General features: G+C 38.2%; 1 protein-coding gene across 1 annotated transcript in view; it reads right to left on the bottom strand.

Annotated features, from left to right (window-relative positions):
• Window positions 1-23,658, bottom strand: part of ITFG1 (integrin alpha FG-GAP repeat containing 1) — a 72,098-nt gene that overhangs the window by 22,185 nt on the left and 26,255 nt on the right. Inside the window, exons 9-10 of the mRNA XM_032121920.1 lie at window positions 14,088-14,182; window positions 6,010-6,182 (exon numbers count right to left, since the gene is read on the bottom strand). Coding sequence (XP_031977811.1) covers window positions 6,010-6,182; window positions 14,088-14,182 — 268 coding nt within the window. The remainder of the gene's footprint in view (window positions 1-6,009; window positions 6,183-14,087; window positions 14,183-23,658) is intronic.

Here is a 23,658-nt window from a genome sequence, read left to right as displayed (position 1 = left end):
AAATGAGGTCATCTGCAATATTTAATGTGTTGCATTATCTGTATCTGAGAACTCATAATCACAACGTGAAATTCTTAAGTGCTCACATTCATTTCATGTACTACCTAAGTATCATATCAGAACAGCCAACTACAAGACAAGGTGACAAGCTGAGCTAAGCAGATTGTTTCAATTTCTCTTTTTCCTCATCTCAACATAGCTATTTAAAATTTGGACAAACTTTTACAAAGATTCTTTCAGTTCAGATTTTTTTAATTGTCAGAAGTTACTTAGATGATAATTATTTAAAAGACAAATGTCAGGTTTGCATTACACTCTGCACACTGCTCAAGTCTAAACTAGAAGCCTTGTTAATGAATAGACAAAAGAAGTTTATTTACTACAGGAACCTTTTTTATTTTCTTTCCTTGCAACTGAGAAAAAAGGAAAACATTAATCAAAGTGCCACTGAGTATGGAAATGCCACGTTCCTTCACTCTTCTGTATCTACAAGAGAAACATAAGACAAACAGCAGGAAGAAAAAAGCAAACTCAAACCCTAAACAGATGCTGAAAACCCAAGAAGTGCACTGTAGGAGAGGTCTCTTGTAGAGGAAATTAATTAATTCATAGATGTAGCATCCCCCGTCCCATGTGCTGCACCTCAGCCTGCGAGGAAGAAATGTTGCTGCGCAGGCCATGCTGCAGCAACAGGGAGTTCGAGGCCCTGACTGTCATCAGACGGGAGAGAATGAGCTGTTCTCTGCCTCCTCAGCTGCTCAGGTAGTTCCTGGGAGACATCTGGATTTGGCCTGTGAGCTGCCAGTTGAATCCTTACATGATTTAGGCCTGTCATACAAAAGCAGCTCTAGAATCCAAGTATCTACTTCCATGTTTCATTTCTGCTAGATAAATAAGTGCAAGCTTATGACCTGTTATTTTGAACCAAATTTTGAAGATTTCCCATTAGAAAGAATCTCCCTGTAACAAAGATAATCATCCGCATCCTTAAAATGACAAAGCAATGTCCTTGAAAGCCTATAAAGGAAGACATTTCGGTAATGGTAAAATGTAAAAAATCAATGCTGAAGTGCTCTACAAACGTGTAACAGTCAATACCAAACAATTCAGCTTCAATGCTACAAGAGACAGAGCACAACAACTCTGAACTAAAACCAGCCTATTGCCCCTAACATACCATTTGCAGCACTTCAAATATTGAGCTATATGCACCAATACACAGCTGCAGCTTAATCATTCACTACCTACGTAACTTTATTCCAAGTATGTTATATGCCAATTTGGAACCTTCTGACCAAAGTCATCTGTGCAGGAAAGGTAGATTTAATAAGGCTGAATAACTATAAGTAAGGCTTAACACCAAAAAAGACTGAAGACTTATCTCAGTTTTAATTTAACACATTCCTTTGCAATTAGAATTAATTATTTACTGCTAATTTCATACATCTCTCATGCTGTCAGTTTTAGGCTAGTTCATTTACAGTAATACCAGGGACATCTAAATTATCAATATCTTACTCCAGACATTCAGAATAACTGAATTTGCCTCTGGTTTTTTTAGATTTTCTCAATTACAAGGTGCTCATCAATCCTTCCTTTAAAAGAAGTTCTCTAGCCAGCCTTCCTTTTGACAAGTGGCAACTAATAATGATTTAGGAAGAGATAATTTGGTCAAATAAGTCCTTCCATATAAAGGATTAATACATATACATTAATTTCAAACTGAGCATGAACACCTAGAAAACTTTCTAGAAGTCTATCGTACTTAAAAGTTTTTTATTCAACTTTCCATATCCAGCTGTTTATATCCAAGTTTCAGTCTTTACTGCTATCACCAGCGTCAGAGAGAAAAGTATTGCCAACTTGACCATGAAAAACATTCCCTTTGAATAAAAATGGATTTGAAAGACTTAAGATTACATATTTGCAATGCAAGATGCCAATTACTAGCACCTAATTGGAAACAACGGTTAAACAAAATTTGTTTCATCTAATTAGATGGGAGAAAGATAGATGTTTATAAACTCACATGCAGTACTTACACTTCCAATGTCACCAGAGTCAATTTAAAATCAGCATGTGAAAAAATGAATTCATTTAGGTAAGATAGGAGGTATAGCTGAACCAATTACTAACTATTGATAAAATCCCTTCACCTATTATTATTCTATATACACACACAATTTCTAATACAGAATTCATGTATGTATCTACCCTGAAGAAAAACCTGTGGACTTGAATTCTAATGTGCAGGTTTCTAACTAAAGTCAAAAGTTAAAAGAATTCAGACTGAACAGACAAATATGTGAGGACCTACAGTGCATTTAGCACCTTCACCTGCTGGAATTCATTGAGTCTTAATAAAGGCTCAAAAGGTTCAAACCCCCACAACACCTGCAACCACAAATGACATTCCTTTTTTGCTGTTGGTAAGGAATGGCTCCACACTGTCGGAATAGTACACACTGTAATTTGAAATCAAGGGGTTATGGTGATGCCATGATGATTTTTACCTTTTCTTTTATACCCCTTTTATATACCTTTTTATAACTTTTTAATCTTTAGTGGTTTTTAGCTTACATTCTTAAGCTTATTTGTCAAGCTAGGAGACTAAACATCTTAGAAGCTTCATAGTTAGGGATCTGAAAGCCCCAGACCCCAAGGTCCTCTCCAGAACACATTTTGTAAACTAAGATAGAACCATCCAGGGGAAGGTTCTTTGGGGAGGGGGGCTCACTCAAGCCTCTCATTGGGGAATTTTTCATAGATATGCTAATTAGTAAGACCTATAATGTTACACCTGATCTATCAGGAGTGTGCATTGCAGTGTGCATTTTGGCACGTTCCACCTGGATGTAGTGGACCTAAGGATCCTTAAAATAAATACAGAGGTAAAATCCCTTTTTCCCTTCTAACCATGTTTGATTCTTGATTTTAAGACCAGGAAAAGGCATCAATAGCAGGAGATGAAACAGCAGAGTCTTACAACAGTTCTGACAATACTTGAAGCTATTGACCATTTTCCTGGCGTGCCCACTGGGCAGGACAGTCAATCAACCTTATACCCAACTATGGTATCTTTATTTCAGTCTTTTGTAGGGATTTGTAAGGATTTGATCTGAAAGTACTTTCCTGAATTGTGATGGAAGCATATAATTTATTTTAATCCTTTTCTTCCATTTTCATGTATTGGTATACTTTCAGATGAACAAAATTGTTTCTGCCTGCTTTAATTTCTTTATGTTACAGGCAGCAAGTAAAAACCAGGCTTCCTAAATGATAGCACAGATTGAGGTCAAGAGTTTACAAAAATGCTTTTATCATTTAATCACAGTAATCAATCACTGAAATTAGATCTCTAGATATAGCATGAAAGGCTTCAGAGAAAGAAATAAACAGCTTGATCCAGAAGTGTTTAAAATCGATTAAATAAGGTTTTCATTTTAATTTGCTCTAATTTAAGGACAGCTTTTAATTTAATTCCCACACTGTTTTAATTCTCTCCAATCAGTGATCCAGTTGCACATTTTAAAAGGAAGTATTTGCTTAAGTCTCTCAGAACCAATGAATTAATATTGAATGGAACATTTCATAGTGAGTGCAAAAAAAAGTGACTTTCGTTCCCATCCCAAACTACAAAGCATGTTTCCATTACTTTTCTGTAAATACTGGATATATACAATGTTAACATGCAATGTATTTCTTCATTTTTAGGTTACTTACTTTGTTTTTGCCAGAATTCCTCAATTTTCTGAACCTCCTTTTTTTAATAGCTTGTCACATCATCTGCCAGTACCTTCGGTCCTTATGCCCTACTGTGTCACTCAACTTTGATGTCGAGTTTAAAAATAGTTTTGAATGCACTCAATTGAATAAGCAAACAAATTCAGAAGCAAGGAGAATAAAAGTGTATCACAGTAGTTCATTGCAACAAGACATATGTGACTTCTGAGCTTCTACTGGAGTAACTATTTACAAACACGTTAATGATTTTACATGATACTACATTGCAGTAAATTATACACCAGCCAGAGGACAGAAGCTCCTAAGACCCTTAAAAGTCAAAACAGCTTCAAGTACATTTCTGAACTCCATAAATCTTCATGCAGCCCTTCTGAAGTGCACCAGCTATCAGCATACACGATAGTACAGCTCAAAACACAGGATTTCTGAGGCTTAAGCAAAAGCAAAGACAGCAACTTTACAGTTTCTATGTCACCGTGTTCCTTTGGCAAAAGGAAGGCTGGTTCTAGTTTGCTCTCTAGACTGTCTGCAGTCTTTATTCAATGACTGCTGAACAGAAGATGCGAAGTCCTAGCTGAGGAAAGTCTGGAGTCAAACACCTGACATTCAGGGCCTGAGTGCTTTAACTTTGCCTGGCAAGTTCTGGGCAGTAACAGCATCACCTCCTTCTTGTCTGCCGTGTCTGAATAGAAACAGCTGCTCTGCTGTTATTTTAAGGCTCAGAGGTACAGACAGAGCTCAGCTGCTCACAGCCTTGTCATGAATCACATCACGTAGGCTGAATACAGGCACGCTACTCTTCAAACTGGGTCATTTTTAGGTGTGTCACTATCTGAAGAACTCTAACACAAAAATGTCAGTGGGTGACTCATGTTTAGGCAACCACTAGAAGACCTGAATTGACTTCTTGGACTTCAGCACCAAATTCTCTTACTGTCTGAAGCATCAAAGTGAGCTCCTCACTTGTTTTCCTTATTGAGTATTCATTCGAATTGTGAACCGGCACCCAAGCTCATCCAAAACACCACGTAAAGGAAGATAACAAATACATCTGTATGAGACACTTACTCTGCTTTGTAATGCATTAGTGCAAGTATTTGTCAAGTAAGGAAGACATTAAGACTCCACAAAGTATGCGTTAAAATACCTCTTACAAGTGATGACATGAAGAAAAAGGGAATAGCACAGATAATCTTCCATCTCTGCAGATGCTGGCAGAGTCAGTTGTGCAGCACAGACAGACTGCAGGATACGTGCACATATCCTGTCTGTACTGAGGTTCACTGACACCATGGTCTCTAGGGCTCTCCGTTTTTCTCCGAAGTGAACAAGCCTATTCATCATCCCTACTGTCAAGCAAAAGCATGTTCACATGCAAACGTGCTGTACACTTCAAGGTAAAGATAAGGACATGCCAGCAGCAGCATCCCCAGGTGCCAGGTGAGAGCTGCCCACAGGCTGCTCCGTTGCGATCAGCCGGCTGCGTTTATCCGGCAGCACGTGTGGAACAGCTCGGGAATGCACCTACTCAGGTCAGCTCTTACATGGATCACTGACTCCTCTGTGTACAACAGTCTCCCTGTGAGCATCCCCACATGCCCTCTCCTACCTAGCACCAGATGGTAGCAATAGAAAGTATTGGGAAAGCAAGCAAGGAGGAAAAAAAATTTAAAAAAGGAGGATGAGAAGATTATGCTGAAAAATTTAATACGAAGGGTTAGAAGTTTCTTTTTTAGGGGGGTTGGGGTGCGTGTGTTATTTATTTTCAGTTAGACTTGGACAGTAAAAAAATCACTGGTAAATTCCTGGTTCTCAAAAAGGGCAAACCACTATTGCATTTTTCAGCAGAGTCACCAGTCAGTGCTCACTCCATGTGACAGCACGGAACAGGTTCCCCAGCTCTCAGCAGCCTGGTGTGACTAGTCAGAACTGACAGCTGAAGTCAGGAATTTACAGAAGATTATTTGGGAAAGGAAAGGGAGAGAATCAGCCCCTGAGCTCTGGGAGGAGTGCCTAAAATGCTGCCTCATACTCCAGTCCCTGATGCAATTCCACACCCAGAGTCCCAGTTTAAGCCTATGTAATTATGCATTCTGAATGTAGCATGAAAAATGCACACTTTTGTTCAAAGGGAAACAGTTAGCAGAGATCAAAAGTCTTGTTCACTGGATAAAATGGATGAGATGCACTGAAGTTAGTAATTTCTATGACTGATGATTGAACATTAATCTGATAGCTTTATTTCTAAGTTTGCATATACTCTACCTTCCAGAAGTGTTCTTTAGTATAGCAAGTGCATCTGGGTATCCATCCATATTGTAATCTCCAATATGAAGTGTAATTGGAAATGAAATTTCTGTTGAAGATTTGTCATTTTGATATGGTACAAAGCCCCAGACAGTGTCTTTATTTCTGAAGTCTTGCAAGACTGGAATCCACTGTAAAACAAAACAAAAAAACCCCAGCAAGGTAAATAAATCCATTTTACTTACTTAAACAATGTAATTCTATTTAAAACAGCTGCCACTTCTTCACTTCATCAGGATTCTTAACCACTTACAAATAAGGATTATTTCCTAACTCTGTCACCAAATGAAAAAAATAATTTGAAGTATTTCTTATGCACTCAGTTATTCCAGAACAGGAAAATATAGTTAAGGTTGTAAGAATACAACCAGCATGTGGGGACATTCACGAACCCCTTAACTGAAATTCACGCTTGCCTGGAATTTATACAAATCTTTAAGTGTAGGTAGACCCAAACCATCAGGGCCATGAGATCCTGAGTCTCATTTTTTCCCCTGGAATTGCAAGGCAATGCAATAGACATTGTAACACTGGAGGATGGATGCAGCCTCTTTAGGTTTGTGGCCAACACCAAACTGCTGGATACTGTCAGTATGCTGCAGGACAGGATGGCCATTCAGAGGGGACCTAGAAGGGCAAGAATAGGCAAAACCGACACTCAGCTACAGACACCCTGCACCAGCAGTAAAGCCCTGCACTGGCACAGGCTGGGCAGTGCTCAGCTGGGTACCAGCCCTCCTGAGGGAGGGGAGGGTCCTGCTGAGCAGGAAGGTAAAGCTGGGCACAGCAGCTTGGGCAGCAAACCAGCTCTGCACCAGAGCTGCTGCCTGTGCTCCTGCTCATCAGGATGACCCAGGATTTCTCTTTATTCAGCACTTGTTCATCTGCATCTGCATTCTGTGTCCAGTTTTATGCCCCACAGTTCAAGAAGGATTTGAGAATACTGAGTGTGTTCAGAGAAGGGTCAACAAGATAGTCGGGCACTGAGTACTTCCTCAGAGGACAGGCTGAGGGCACGGGGATTATTTGGAGAACAGAAGATTAAGGCAGGATCTTGCAGTGTCTGCAAGGAACCAGCTGACGAGATGGAGCCAGGCTCTCTACTGTGATATATGGCAGAAGAGCAAGAGAAAATGGTCAGACTGACACAAGGGAGGTTCTGACTAGAGATAAACAACCAAATTAAACTACAAATGAGGCCCTGAGAAGTTGCAGGGACTTTGTCCTTGGGGGTTTTCAAAGTCTGACTGGACAAAGCTCTAAACAACAGGGTCTGAATTCAGTTTGTTCCTGCTTAAAGCTGGAGGCTGGATCTCCCAAGGTTCATTTCAACTTGAACAATTCTATTATTCATGGATATTTAGAAGGTCAAGATTAATTCCCCTCCTATCTCCCCCGAAGCACCAGATACTGAACTGTTTGATAAGAAATTAAGAATAAAGTATCAAACTGAAAGTACGAAAGAAATGAGAAGTATAATTTCTCCAGGACAAGAAATAGAACGCATCTGCACTTACTTTCCAAAATGCTGCAGAGGTGCTAAATAGGAATTTATCTTAATTAAAATCAAGGTAATTTTGCAAGTTAGTATGAAGCTGAAGTGCCAGGGTTAATATTTCAATGCTACAGAAAAAATCAGTGTCATTTTAAAAGTCAGAAGTAATTTTATACGTCAACTAACTGACAATGCCTTCAAAAGGACAGAGGGGTGCCATCTTAAAGGATCACTATCAGCAACATCAAAAGCACTTAACAGATCTTACATGTCTCTCACCCAAGCCTTAATTTAGCTATTTCAGGAACCAGAACGAGATCCATGACAGTTCATATCCTGCCATGGAAAGATTCCCTCGCTAGCACAATCCAGTAATCAACAACATTCCTGCCACATGGCAATCATGTCTGACACTTGACTGCTCCCTTGGGATTACAAAAAAGCACAGGCAGTTTAGAGAAGCTCCCAAAATGTCTGCAGAAGTGCAGTGAGGTTGGTGTTGTGTGGATCCCAGAGATGGCTGAGAAGCCTGGGGCAGTCCTGCCTGTCACTGCACACACCCAGCGCGTGCTGCCCGCGTAGGCCATGGCTTTGAACTAAATCATCATCTGCAGCACCTGCTGCTAACTCAAACCTGAAATGAAACACACTTGGACCCTCACACCAAACAACATGCATATGTCTAGTTAGTTACTCTTACTTGCTGAAGGTTTGGAAAAGTCTAAGAAACAGAAAATAAGGGAAAGACTCTTACCCTGAGGGAAATTTTTCAAAGGGTTGGATTTCTTAGTACTTACTTGTCATGCAGAAGACAGATGAAATAATATTATTGCAAAATAGTCTAATTTTGAAAAACAGTGATTGAAACCAGAACCATGAAATATAATATAGCTTTTACTTTACACGGTATCGTTCACACAGTCGTTGCAGTAAAATCCAATTATATCCATCATATACTTTCTAAATGTTCCCAGGTAACACTATCTTAAAGAGACAAAATTAAAAATGAATTTTTAGGCACAAATACAAATTTGTTTCTCTTTTTACTCTATTCAGAATGGTTCATAGAAGGCAATTTCACATTCCTAAGGTCTATAACAAGAGACAAAAAACAACAGGTGAGCAAAACATCACCTGTTACTACCAAGCACCAGCACCATTGATGCACAGAGTAAATCCATCCATGCCACTGAAGCAGCTGTGGGACTTTTCCTAAGAGCAGCTGTGTCACAGTTCAAGAACATCAGCCTTGTTTGATGCACAACCAGATCCCATTCCAGCACTAGATGTAACTTGCTCTGACAGTTTAAATTCAGAGTAATCCACGCTTTTGGCGAAACTCCTTCTGTAGATTTCTATTACGAACTGCACTACTATGTAATGTAATGCAAGATTAATTGTTCGAGTGCCTCGGGACATATAGTTCAGTACAAAAGGCAAAAAACTGAAAATGTGTTTGTCAACAATACAAATCCTCTGCTTATTTTGTATTTGATAATCCAGACAATTACTTTAAGCTTCCTGTTTCCTGTTACTATTTTAAAAGGAAAAGACCAGAACTAATTTTTAAATTTCTATCTAAGATGGAAATAGGTGGGTATAATGAGGACACATGAAGCTATTTTTTCCAGTTTTCTGATCATATGATTTCTCCTACACAGCTCAGATGAGAAAAGACTGAAAAATTGAGTAAGTGTATTTTTAAAAGAAATTTTAGATGAACACATAAAATCCAGTCAGAGAAATGAGATTTACTTCTTCCTTTTCTGTTAAATTCCATTGCACAGCATCACTAATATCATTACTTAAAACATTTATATAGATATTTTGGATGCTTCAATTAATGATTTGTAGGCTACAATATAAAAAATATTTAAATGCTTGAATATTTGTTTTTAAACTCTTCAAACATTTGTTTTTCAAGAAGTAGAAAAAAGAATGTTTTCTTGCCCTGTGGAAACAGCACAATTTTCATTTTGAAAAAGATCTAGGGATTTGAGAAAAATGTAAAGCTCCTTGCAGTCACTGTAAAAGGGCTCATTTCTTACAGAGCCCACATTCTTCTATACATTAGGGAAGGGACTTCTTTTGCTCGAAAGCTTGTGAGCAGGTCTTTGAGCCCAAACTATGGGATTAACACATCTCCATTTTTAAATTATGGCCAGAAACCCATGAAGCACAAAACCCACCCCCAGCCAGCTGCTGCTTCCAGGCCACAGAACACAGGCAGGGAGCCAGCTGCAAGTCGCAAAGTTTGGAAATTGGTAGCCCATTCCTGGCCAACACATTTTCTGGGAATGCCAAAGATGAGCATCAGGAGTGGGCTAAAAGAGCTATCACAGCACCAGAAGTAACACAAGCCCTTTCCCGGGGCTCCCTCTCTCAGTCCCCATACGCTGCGGTTCAGCTGCACACAACAAATAACCGGCAGGATTTCAGCAAGCTTTAGGCTTTCAGTGCATACAGCGGTCACCTGAATCCCTTAGACAGCTGAGGAAATGACTGTACTTTACACCACTAACTTCTGGTGTTCAAAGCCCAGAAGCTGACAATCCACAGCAGTGGTTTAGAATCATAGAAAAAAACTAACCAAAGCAGTAAAAGTCATGTTTTCAATGGTCACAGCCCCACAGCTGCTTTCAGAAAGACAAGCAACTTAAAAATGATGAGAAGATCTTGTAGAACATGACATTTATGAAAACTACAGCAGCTGAATCCATTCCCCCCCTTTAAACTGTTACACAGGAATGAAGAAAAACTTCTGACATTGACTGACTGCAGGTGATAATCAATGCTGTCACCTCCCTCTCTGGCCTAGAGAACGACACCACAAAGACCTGGGGTTTGCAGTAGGATGCACTGCTGTGTTCTACTTCAGACCTGCTAGATTTCCAAGAGGAATAAAGCTATAACCTTTCTATTGCACAGAGAAAGGTTGTAAGAATCATCAAGCCCACAAAGAAACTCTCAGATGAAGGGACTGAAATAATAGTGTTTGCCTCAGGAAACAAATGAAAAATCAAACTGAATACTTGGCAAAATTAAAGAAAGATTAGTCATCTCTAAGAATATCACAGTATCTAGAGTTCCTATATTAAACAGTACCAACGACTTTAAAACATTTCCCAGATTAGACTGTAGCTATTGCAGGTGAATGTGAAGAAGTCTGAGGTGTCCTAACTCCTGCCACAATCTGAAACAGTGTATAGGATTCTACTTGGATCTGACAGCAATTCTGCTGTTGCTATGGAAATCATTCACATTCCATTAAAACCTTAGGAGGTCTGTATCTCCTTAAGTCACTCGTGCGTATTTTGTTGGCCTTTACTTCTGCTCCACCATCCGAAAGAAGAAAATCTGAGACATTTCTAATACTTAAACCCCCCCAATCAACATTACATAAATTAAAACCTATGATGAAGGGTTATCCTTGAAACAATTCTCCTAGCTTGGCCTGGCTTTCCAGTAGCCATCCAGTTGGGCCAAAGACATCATGAGAAATATACTGACAGACAGGATCTTACTGGAACAACTGCAAAGCCTGACATGCCATTGCCTGCCTCTCCTCACTATAGGCTTTAGAGCCACTAATTGTACAGATGTGCATTTCTTATTGTCATGCATTTCATCTCAAAGCATCATATTTATCATGGAACTGCATTAACTGTTTCTCATTGGGTTTCATCAAACGCAACAGCAAACAAGCAGGAAGGACAGAACCAGGCCCAGTAGGCAAAGTATTTTTTTACAAGACTGTCATCTCATTTGAGATTTTTCAGATTTGAGATCAGTTTCTCTAAAAAAATAATTAGATTCTGAGAAGAAGAATTTGTTGCTACAGCCTCAACTAAAAAAAATAAGCCACAAAACCCTGCAGCAAAAACTGAACTAAGACAATGGAGATACAGAGTCTTCTATTTTTTCAATAATAGACTTGCAATTTCTCAGTTTCCCACAGACTCCCTATAATTACCTACCTGCTCCACAAGGGATACCACACCCTCGTTGAAACACATTCTGCACAACAAGGGCTCCTTATTATTTCCCTCAAATTGTAAAGTGATTAGTAAACAGAATTTATTCCAGTCCGTTGCCACAAAGTTTAACATTTCTCATGAAGATTAACCTTAGTCAAAGCTTGTCATATGACCTCACAATGACCAAATGCAGTGAAATGAAACATTTTACTTTCAAATAAATGTAAGAATTGATATGAATGAAGCATGCAACGCATGGGAAAAGCCGCAGACATATGAATGAAGACACTGATACTTTTCACTGTTTCAGAACAGAAAAGAGAAAAAATTTCCAAAGAAAAAGCTCCATCACCTCCAGATAAGTGCAAGAAAGGAGTATTCTAGATAGAATTCTTTAAAAAGGTTAGGCCAGAACAAGTCATTATTGCATGCCATTTGATACTGTCATTTTTAATTAAAGTCATTCTAAAAATAGGGAGGGATAATTGCTTTACAGTTTCTAGGCAAGTCTAAATTAAATACTATTTAATACTTTTTTTCTAGCAGGCTGAGAATCTCCTGGATTCTTTGTTGTTTAAAATAAAGTGACAATATTTAACTGCTAATTTTGATGTCGAAAGTCATTATCTTGGAAAGTATTCTCAAATTGAAACTACACAGTGAAATTCCTAAATTGAGTAAACAAATTAAATATAGGTTAACTATCTGATGTATTTGTGACTAAACAAATGAAGTAATGAAGCAAGATGAAAACTGGCTGCATGCAATGTTACTTCAGAGCAGGTTACAAAAACAGACTCTAACTTGGAAAAGTTCTGATATTAGGCAAATTGACCCACACTTTCCTCTGCCACCACTGCACCACTTCCTTTTGGGAACATATCCTGAACAACAGCTACCAGAACTGGTCCTCAGACCCCACTACTCTCAGTGGTTCCAACTGTTTGTGTGGGGGTTCACTTTCTACAGTGAAATTACTTTAATTTAGAATATTTGCCTCAAATTTACTTGAGCAACAAAACTCAAACGCCTTTTAATTCTTGTATTATCAAGAGTAAGGAACTAAACTGAGAGCTGAAGTGCAGCTGTCCTTTGCCAAAGAGCATCCCAGCTACTCCCCCATTCCAGCATGTGGCTGCAGCCTGAGCTCTCCCCGGAGCAGAAGCAACGCAAGGATCCCAAACTGAGCATCCACTTGCTTTGTACAAAGGCTCTGACCCATACCTCAAACTCTGCTGTACCCCTGTGCATCCAGCAGTGCTACAATCTACTGTCTGTGTTCTGTGTTTACAGGGGATCAATGTAAAAAAAAAAATCCAAATCAAAACAAGAAACCAGCAACCACAACCAACCAAACAGCGTGCACAGCAGAACGTGACTTCTGAGAACAGAGCTGCCAAGCTCAGAAAGCTAAAAGATACAAAGTACCAAATTTAGAGTTACTCTTTCTTACTCTGATGGCATGCTCCATCCCAGTCATTCCTCCTGCACTGACTAGGAGCTGTGTGCTTTCCTTTCCTACACAGAGTGATTTTCCTCACTAGTAAGCTACAGCCTGTGTTCTATAAATTTTGATTCCTTAAATGAGAAAATCTATGCTCTAAACTTAGGCTACAGACTGTAACAAGTTCAGCTATAAATTCCGAATTATAGATCAGAGAGTATACTATCAGCACAAAATTAAACTTTCAATTTTTCAGTGAGGGAATAATCAGTAATTCATATCATGGTAGCAACATGTATGGCACACATTGTAATTTTCTCTGAGTACCCTACAGTGGGTTTTGCTGTCAGCTACAAGCACTTTATAGGTCACATTGGCCTTTAGGTTCACATCGCTAAATATGAATTTAGTAGAACATTTATTAAGCCATCCAACAAACATCTGGTTAATTTACTGTATGCTGCAACTTTATTATAAATCAGGGTACTGTAAATACTTCAACCAGACGATCACACACTTAAACCATGTCTCTGAAAGCCAGTAGTGTCATGAACAAATGAACCTCCAACAGTTTAACAGAAACCCAGCCCTGAAGATACATAGCCTAAGAAAGTGTTCTATACCACCTGGAAATTTACTTCATTAATAACAAACAAAGTAGAAATTAGGGGTAAGAGGTGTGGGCTGGTTCAACTTGATGTATGTGTGTGTGTATATATATATATTTATACTCTAAAATAACACCCTAAGTTAAACTAAACAAGCTCATCATTTGAATTAGATTTCTTTCCAACTCTTAACACAAACCTTGCTTTTCATCTTATGCTGGGACAGTTATGGTGCTTTGAATACAGTGTTTTGCAACCAAGAAAGCGACTCTTCAGGAGTGTCCATCATTTTCTTGAGTAGAATTATCCATTATAAAGAATTCTAGGTTTGCAACCTCTTCCACTAAACCCGTATTTTTTCAGATAAGGAACACAAGTGAATAAATACAAGTCCCTCGTATTTCATAATTACAGGTGAGGAGGTTTCATTTCCTTCCTGAAAAATTTCTATTTCATATAATTTCATAAAGCACAGTATTTTGCTTTGTCTTTGCTATTCAAATTTGCATTACCTGATCCAATCCCAGCTTGGTTAGGTAGATGGCACTTCTTTGACATGTTTCATCCTCACAGACTGGTAATAAATGTTCACTTTGTCCATCCCCATCTGTCAAAGAGAAAAAAAAAAAGCCTGTCAGCTTTGTTTCTGTAATCAGAAACCCTGTTTACATGAAATAATCAGCTGTGAATAACTTACTATTTTTTTAAATCTGAAAAATTACATGGGATAAACTAGACCTACTCAAAATCCTCAACCTAATAATCTAATTTGGGTCTTTTGTTTGAAGATTGCCTTCGCTATTGTATTTTTACCTTGACCCATAATATTGAGGAAATTTTAAATTTTACTGAGAAGAGTAAGTCCTTAGTAATTTAATCGATCCCTATGTTCAGTTGGGAAGAAAATTACTTTTAATACAAATCCACCATTACAAGTCCACCATAAAAACTTATTTAATTTTCTGAAGTAGTTTTAAACTCTTCTGCTGTCAGCAAGACTAAGAAGAGTCATGAGTTTACATGTAATATCTTAATCTGTACTTAACGCAAAAAACAACACTGGAGAGTTGATTAACACAATGCCTAATAAATCCCAGGCTTACAGAATTAGGTAAATTTGAGTAAATTACAGGTTTTCAGAAATGTTCTTTAAGTGCCTTTAATCCATGTATTTCCAAAACCTTTAGCAGAATAATGACCTTTTAATATTTAAACAAGCAATGACTATTTGCATCTAGAGTTCTGACACACAGAGCATATAGTGAGGAAAAAAGTAATAATTTACTGTCCATTATCTGCTCCAGGAGAAATCTCTATGTTGCCATTCTGACCTTGCAGCCCTCCCAGGGGCCAGGTGAGCACTGGAAGCTCCCTGTCTGGGCTGGGAAGGAGAACACAGAGGGGGAGTGGAACACGAGCACCAAGAAGCAGCAGCAACAACCACGGCTGTAAGATCTCGACCACAACCAAACCTGGCTTGCCACAGAGATGGTATCCCCAGCTCAGGCAGACTTTAGGTAATCTACTTTTCCAGGCTATGAAATCAAAGCTCACAGTGTAATAAAAAAAATTCACCCTTTCAACTTGCCCCTTAGCCCTTACAGTTCTGAGGAGCTGGATATTTCATTCTGAGATAACCACTGTTCACTGTGAACACTGAAATAAAGAGAGGTCCTCATCTGGCACGTTAATTACTTGAATCATTTCCACTACTGGATTCTATCTTATATCTATCAAATATTGCAGGTTACAGTCACAAACATCCTCTCAGCCTGGCTCCCTGACAGCTGCTCAGCTATCCCACAATAAATTACATTTTCACTGGTTTGATGTTTCAGAAATGCAGCTTATGAACATGCTACAAAACGGATTTCTGTATGAACCACAAAGGTGCTCAGGGCATCAAGGGGCTTCAGGCATACCTATTGCTTGGGTTTGCAGAAATCCAAACCAGCTTATTTAGGCAAGTGGAAAAATTGCTTCATGAAATCTCCTTAGCCAATATGCAAAAACTGGATCATCTGCCAAAGTCACTGAACCCCTTATTCATTTTTCAGTACAGTACTGGCCACAGCCTAGAGGTCCTGTCGTAATTTACCTGTACCGTAAGAAAGGCTTTCTCAGCCTGCCAGCTTGTACTTCCATGAAGCTGAACCTCCTTTTGGGGGTGTGTTTACATCTATATCTGTGCACAGCTACATTTTCTGGGTCCCTCCCTTATTTCATCAGGAAGTTGGGAGATGGAAAGGAGGGTTATAAGGGGAGGAGGAGTGATGAAAATATCAGACTTCCCCAAATATCTCCAAGTGATAAAGCCAAACTTTTAGTGGCTTCCTACATCCCATCTGCCTCATGAATTACTTTACCTCACCACCAAACCTCTCCAAAATCCTCATGGCAGCTCTGTTCTCAAGGATAGAGAAGTTAGGATGTGAAGTAGCCTAGGTGACAGAAATCCAGTAAGTTCACATCCAAAGAGATGGGAAAGAGAATTCCCACTGGACAGAGAGAAATCAACATAGCAATTATTGAATCTGACCATCTGAAATCAGCACCAACTTTTGAAAGTGTTTGCTTTCCTTCTGCATCATTCAAAAACAACAATTAAAATGTTACTGTCTTGAATCTTTGCTTACATGAACTAGATTAAAATGCTGTTGGACTACCGTTTTTTTCTAAACTTAAATGGAAAAAAGTGTTCAATTTGCAAATTATAAACCATAGGAATATTGAAGGGTTTGCTAAAATTGAATTAAGTTGCAGAGATACGTTTCTGAATATAAAATGTAAGTTAAGCCCTAATATTTTAATTGCATTTCTACAAAAGTTTTCATCTGAAGCGATTTTAGAAGATTTTCAGTAACATGCAAGGACAAAGAACCACCTTCCTCTGTTTTAGAAAGGGATAAGAACAAGGATGTTCTCATTTTAAATTATGCTATGGAGCAGAGAGGAATATAAAATGTTTGATTCTACTTATACTGCAAACATTCATCTTGTTATGCCAATAACTCAGTTTGACGGTGTGGGTAGTTAATGTTCAGAGCGGAGCAGGACATTGATGAAAACACCCTTGTAGCTTTGAGGAATAACCAATCCTAGGACAGTAAGGACAGAACTGGCATATAATTACACATGTAGCCATCACCTTACAGATGCAGGTGTTCTGGATAAATTGCTTAAGACTTGATTAAAAAATTCAGTATGATCAACAAATGAACAGAAGGCAAATATGCATCAAGCAACAAGCCTTTGTCCCTGCAAAGAAAATACTACAAAATACATTCTATATTGGAAGGCCAGAGTTTCCTCAATTCCTTTGACCAGAAGATAAACCCCCATTTACATAATTTCTTTTACAGGATCATGTTTTTAGTTGCAATTTCTCTTCAATTCTGCGTAACATATATTTAAGAATCCAGTAGTTAAAAAAATAAAGTTCAAGATATGAGAAAAATCTGTTGAAAATTTACAGCACAGTTTTGAAAAAAAGATTTATTTTAAAAATAAATTTTGTCAAAAAACATCTTGAACACAAGATGAGAGGCCATTCTTAAGCTCACATATCTCAAATTATTGTTGTATCCACCTCATGAAAGTTTTTCAGACAGAGATATCCATCCTATGGATACCGGACTGGTTTGCTTGGATTTTGTTTGGTTGGTTTTTATTCTCCTCTTCTACACTCTGTGCTCAGCTGAATTTAAAGATCACAAAGATGAGATATAAAAACATTAATTCAGTATTTAGAGCAGACAGAACAAATGTTGAACTTAAAAGGCTTCAAGTAAAGCTCCAGCATTGAGAATGTAGCTGGAAATAGGACATAAATGAAACAAGAATATCTTCTGAGTTGTAGCAAAATAGTTTAAGAAAATCCACAATTAGTCAAATTACAGAAAAGTAGAAATCAAAAGAAGAAAAGCCCAACATTTTTCATCTCTATCATAATATTGTATCTTATTTCTTCTCCAGTTTTTATTTCTAAAGCACATCTTACAATGCACAGATTCATCTTTTATAACCAGAAATGTTTCCTGCATTTCTGAAGCTTTTTCAAAGACACTGTGAAACCAACAAATCGATGCAGCAGCTTTTCCAGTTTTGAAAGCAAGTATTTCATTCTTCATCTTTACATGATTCCACCTTGGAAGCACCTGCTGGAATGCAAACTACTGACATTGAAGACCACACAAAAAACACCCCCAGCAGTTGCTCACTTAACAGCTCAAACTCAATGACAATAAATTCACCTTTGACCTGAGTAACTCTTCTCATCTTCATGCCTGGTTTCAATCTCAATGTAAATAAACATCCTTCAATTTTAAACTCTGATCTTGAAGTCAAATTTCTCCACAAAGGAAAAGGAAGACAAACATTCAAAGGAGTATCATTAGCACAACTGATCAGTGCAATTAGGTGTTCACAGGTGACAAAACATGCACTGGTGACAATGGCTGGATGAACCTCTAAGACCTACACTGGTTTCAAGTATTTATAAAAAATACCTTGCATAACATGTCTTTAATAATCTCCTTCAGCCTAGGTCTACTTAGGAAACCTATTTCTGGAGACCCTCTGTAGCCTGCACTTAGTTTCTGGGGTCTACTAGTCTCTCTTTCTATCACTGTATGGATTTAAAAATGAAATCTCAGTCCAAAGTGGTGGAAATTGTGTTTGTAATTTCAATGTAATTTGTAGCAGTAGGTGTGCCCAAACACTCCAGGCTCCAAATGTCTGCGCTAGCACCACTCAGCTTGGAGCACCTTTGACATAGAAACAGAAACTCAACTGTTAATGAGCACGTTCTCAACTCATGACTCTGTCTTGACTGTGATACAGCGTAACTCCATGATTAGTAAAGATCAAGTTTTGTAGGCAGTGGAACAGGCTAGAAAAAGAACAGTCCCACGTACTCATCACCTGCAAACCTGTAGTTATGTCTAAATATGTAAAGACAAAATTAGAAGTCTTATTCCATCTAGGAATCATGTGAGAATCATTACTTACAACTGCCTGCTTGCTGTATTTCAAACAAAGACCATGGATACAGCGCCTTCTTTCCAATACTTTGCCCATGTTTGCCAAGTGCAGGCAGCCCAATCCAAGTACTCCAAAGCCACTGCCTGTGCAGGTCCCTGAGAGCACACCTTGCAGAGAGATTTTGTGAGAGACACTGCTGAGCTTTAACACTGATTGTGAATGTTCACACTTGCATAAACCACAGCTCAAGTATTTTCAATCTGTTCTAAAAGTAAATTTGAATGGGAGAGAGCAGAAAACATCTTGTCAATCAGATTAAACCCAACATAATGTTATTAGAATTGTTAGATGCTCCAAAAGCAATACTGAGGTACTGCAGCCTGAGAACACATTTTAAACTGAATTCACAAAGAGCAAATGGGTAAAGGAGTTCCACACAACAAACTTCTTCCCAAACCCAGAGGTATCAGAGAGGTGCTTGTAAAGCAAACACACCCGTACTTTATGTAGCATGAGTAAACCTAGGCAAAAGATTCTCAATCCCAATGTTCAAATTCCTTTACAAACATAGAAAAAGGTGTCACAAAAGTGCTCCTTTACAAGCAGGTTCATGGGTTATTAGATTAATGCTTGTGCAATGTACTTTCCAAAATGGGCTCTGAAAAGAAAATGGAACCTGGGGAAATGACAACTTCTGTGATCACTCACTCCAAAACTGTTTCATAATCCAGCAAGATAAAGTTGTAGCTATGAAGAGCAAGACAGCTTTTGGTGGGTGTATGATCTAAACCTTTTTAATTTAAATGCTCTGTACTTCTGCTGCAGCGTAATCTTACTTACTGCTCCTTTAAAAACAAAAATAGAATCAACTTTTTGGGGTTATTCTGAGATCATAGACTGATTATGGTAACTTATTATGGTTCTGTTAAATAAAAAGAAATTGTTTTCTAGCAAGTTGGGGGTTGGAGTTGATGATCTGTCGAGGTCCTTTCCAACCTTAACTATTCAGTGAAATAGAAATATGGTAACTATACAGGCTAAGAAAGTCAGCTTTCATAATTCTGAACATAAAAACAAGACCCTTCATATACCACAAAGTTCTCACTCATACATCTCTCCCTCTTGTCTTTGCCCAGTTCTCATTCTCCTCTCTCATGAGTCTTTAATTCACAGTTCTGAAGAACAGTAAGAGGATAAAGAAGAAAGAAGCCCTGTAGGGTTATACTGTAGCAGTACCCTTCTGGCGCAGGCAAGAAGCCTACACTAAGTAAAACTGAGTTTGATATTCAAACAAAATAAAGGTATGTTTGAAAGCTCATTATCTTAAATTTATCTTCTCAAGTAATTAAATCATTAGAACTCTTGTCACTCTGTGCCTTTAGGTGCTCAATGAGATGGTCATGACAGAGACAGTTATAATAAATTACTAAGATAATTACACATTACTAAAACAATCAGTGTCAGCTGCTTTTAGAAAATGTGAATCATAACTTCAAAAAACAGATGCCAAGAGATTTTACAGATGATTTAAAGTACTGTGGACATTAAAGAAATCCTCATCATCCTCTCCTTCACACTAAATCAATTCTGATTTTAAGTCCTTCCAAAGAATCCATATTCACAGCTCCACTGCACAGAAGCACTTAAACACAGCATGCCAGCAAACTGCACACAGAGACTTCCAGGCTGCACCGGAGCCAACAGTGCGGCCTTCTGCCTCAAATGTGATCCAAGCAGGGAAAAGAAACTGCATTAAATACAGTGTGAACCCCCCCTCCACACGAAACAAAATCATCACTGAAACTCCTGTTGCAGTTTATGCTGAAAGCTGCTTGTTTCACCTGTTTCATTTCAAAACAAACTCCCAAGCCTTGCTGTACGTTTGGAGCTCTGTGATATTACACATGTTCAAAGCTCCCATGGCAACAAACCTCTGGGTGCTGCCAAACCAAGGGATAACAGTAACCAAGGCAAGCCACTGGTATAACTGCCTTGGGTCAGCTCAACCCAGGTCGAGAGCTCCTCTTACACCAACCATGAATTCAATCCTGTGATGAAGCTGTTCGACAAGGAATGAATAAACAAGTGACACAAGCAGCACTCCACCAATTTTATTGTTGGGAAGAAAGCAAAGTAATTCTTAATTTACAAGCCCCTTTGACAAAAATCAACATGAAGCAACAGCAATTCTTTTTCCCAGGAGATACTAGCATTTGTCAGCACATGTGAAAGACCTTGGCGAAATATGGGAACCTGATTTCCCCCCCTCAGAAACGGACACAGTTTGGGAACTACATGTAAAACACTGAGGCATCACTGAAGAGCATTACTGGTTACCAATTAAAAAATAAGACAGACTTAGCTCCTAAATACGCTTTCATGGACTCAAAACACAAGTTAACTTGGTATGGCTCTATATACTGCTGTTTCAGAAGTGGATCTGGTACTAAAAGAATCTCTTCCACATCTAAAGTCACTCGGAAGGCTTCACTTCCATCAACTTTCGTATCTTTTTCATCCAAACTGATCACAGTAAACCCAGCTTTCCTCATATGCAGAGCATTTCACACACAGAAGTATTGTCATCCTGCACCTTAAGGTTCCTACAGAATCCTTTCTACAGGAGCACTAAATATTTTCACAACACAGTTCTCAAAGGAGAATGGTTTTCTTAAGGGGTTATTTACCAGATGTACCATTAAAATTTCCCTTTGATACATTGCTACTGCATCTGAGGATGCAACATTCTGAAGGAAAAAAGAAATTCAGATGCTAAAATGAAGTTGACAGACAAAATTAAAAGGTAAAAAATCAAAATGCAACTGCAGGCAGAAAAGCAGTGCATTTAAAGTATATTCAGCTGCAGGATAATTAAGGTCTACTTTAAATAAAAATCTTTCAACAAAATGCATTTGGCACAGTGCAGTGAAAGGCTGAAAAACCCCCAAAGGTTAGGCACTATGTTATCCTGTTTAAACATAATTAACTGGCAATAATGAGCTATCATTTCTTACAAGGAAAGTGATAATTACTACCACATGTCATACAAGTAGTTAACATACATGAAGTAGTTCGATTACTAGGTAGGGGGGAGAACAGAGAAGATTCTCTTAGGATTATTAGTTGCATAACTGGATTTCAAATACAAGAAAAAATTGAGTTCAGGTCTCTAAAAGACTTTGACAGAACTTTAACAAACCCAACCCATGTTTTGTCAAAAAGCAAGCAAGTGTGCATAGTAGGGGTGAACGCAAACTTATTAAATTAGAGACGGGAAAGGGCAGTAGCTAAGAAATCCAAGTGGTAACTAAAAAATAAAGGACTGAGTTAACTAAATGCTACCAAGAGAAAGGAAGAGTTGTGCTGTATTTACTTATGAGGACACCATGACGAAGTTTGATTTCAAAAAGCTATTTTTACTCTCATTTAAATACAGGCCACAACAAAGTTCTTTGCCCTAACTAAGCAAAATCAATGACTGATTAATCAAAAGTTTGATTAATCAAACTTTTACAATCTCAGATACCAACGGATGATCTATCAATCTCGCTATCCAACTGAACCAATCATAGTTAAATAGCAATTATGACACCAATTTCCTATAGAAATGAATTAATGGACTGTATAATCAGCACAATGCTAATCATTTCTGACTCACTACTTGAAAAACATATGTCATTAATCTTTAAATTAACAAGAAAATAGCAGGTTTGTGTGTCCGAAAGATGGTTCACATTCATCTCATCCCAAAAAAATCACTCATTTTCAGATTGTCCCATTGAAATCCTTCAATTTCTTTAAAAATACATTTTCCTAGTCCTTTTAGTGACAATTAATAAAACTCTCTATATACTTGCAAGTATTTATCAGAATTCTAGACAACATCTATGATTTCCTCTAAAGACAGTACAAGCAGATCTTATAAAAATCCTCTGCTGGCTCACAGATAACAACAGTGCAGGATTAATCATTTTTGCTATAGCAACCACTGCACTGCAATTACCATAGTGACATGAAAAGAATAGAAAAAGTAATAATGAAGAGCTCTTACTTGTTTGGAGCAATGTGGCAGCTAAATAAGTGCAGAATCCTCTAGCGCCCAACTCTGCTCACCTTAATCAATTGAAATGCCATTTGTAAGAGACGTCAAAAAGCATTTCTGATTCATTTTTAAAAGGGCAATACAAATCTGTCAATTGTTCCCTGTCCTTTGGCCAGATTAATGTACGAATCACTGCTATCATGTAAAAGAGGGGAGTGCTACTTATTACAGAGGTTCCAACTTAGACATAAAGTGTAAAGTCTACTCCATTACCATAAATGTATTGATATATACACACATTCTTCTATGTAATTTTCCATTAAAATATACGCACATACATATATATATATATAATTGTAGTAGACTTTCAGATATATACAAACATACATTTGCATATTCTTTTAATGAAAAAATATATCTTTATTTTTTCAGTACTTCAGGAACACTTGGTACTAATATTATACCAACATCTGTGACAGTTTCTCATGAGTCACCTAATTGCTGTTTTTTCCAACTCCACTTATCCAAATAATTTATACTTGATAGCTGTTGTTCAACCTGCGTAGCTCAAGAAAGGAAATCTTACCCCAAATTAGTTGTTTTTGGAAGTTCTCAGTCAGAATATTATACAAAGCTCTCCCCTTTTTTCAAATGACAGGTAAATATTCATGGCTGGAAAGGGTACTTCAAATAAAATTTTCAGAAGCAGGAAAGAATGTTAGACAAAGTGACCTTTTGAAACAATGCTTATTTTGCTAAGATGCAGGTGTGATCAGTAAACCAGAATCTTGCACTGCAGGAGTGCAACAGAGCACAAGCAGAAAGGTGGGTGTAAGAGGGAAGGCAGCAGCCCAAGTGGCACAGCCCCAAGCTCACATCTGGACCTGACAACACTGCAGAGTCAACATACACAAGGTTAAGTTCATGAGAAGTGGCAGAGAGAAAGCACAGAGATACAGAACCCTTTGAGACCTGTAGCAAATGGCAAAGCTGGCATATCAGCTGTGAGGTACAGAAAATGTCAAGGAAGGGGAAGAAAAACAGAGGCAGGCAACCCA

The sequence above is a fragment of the Corvus moneduloides genome, chromosome 12 (assembly GCF_009650955.1).
Source record: "Corvus moneduloides isolate bCorMon1 chromosome 12, bCorMon1.pri, whole genome shotgun sequence".
NCBI classification, from domain to species: Eukaryota; Metazoa; Chordata; class Aves; order Passeriformes; family Corvidae; genus Corvus; species Corvus moneduloides.
This window is presented reverse-complemented; position numbering and strand designations above follow the sequence as displayed.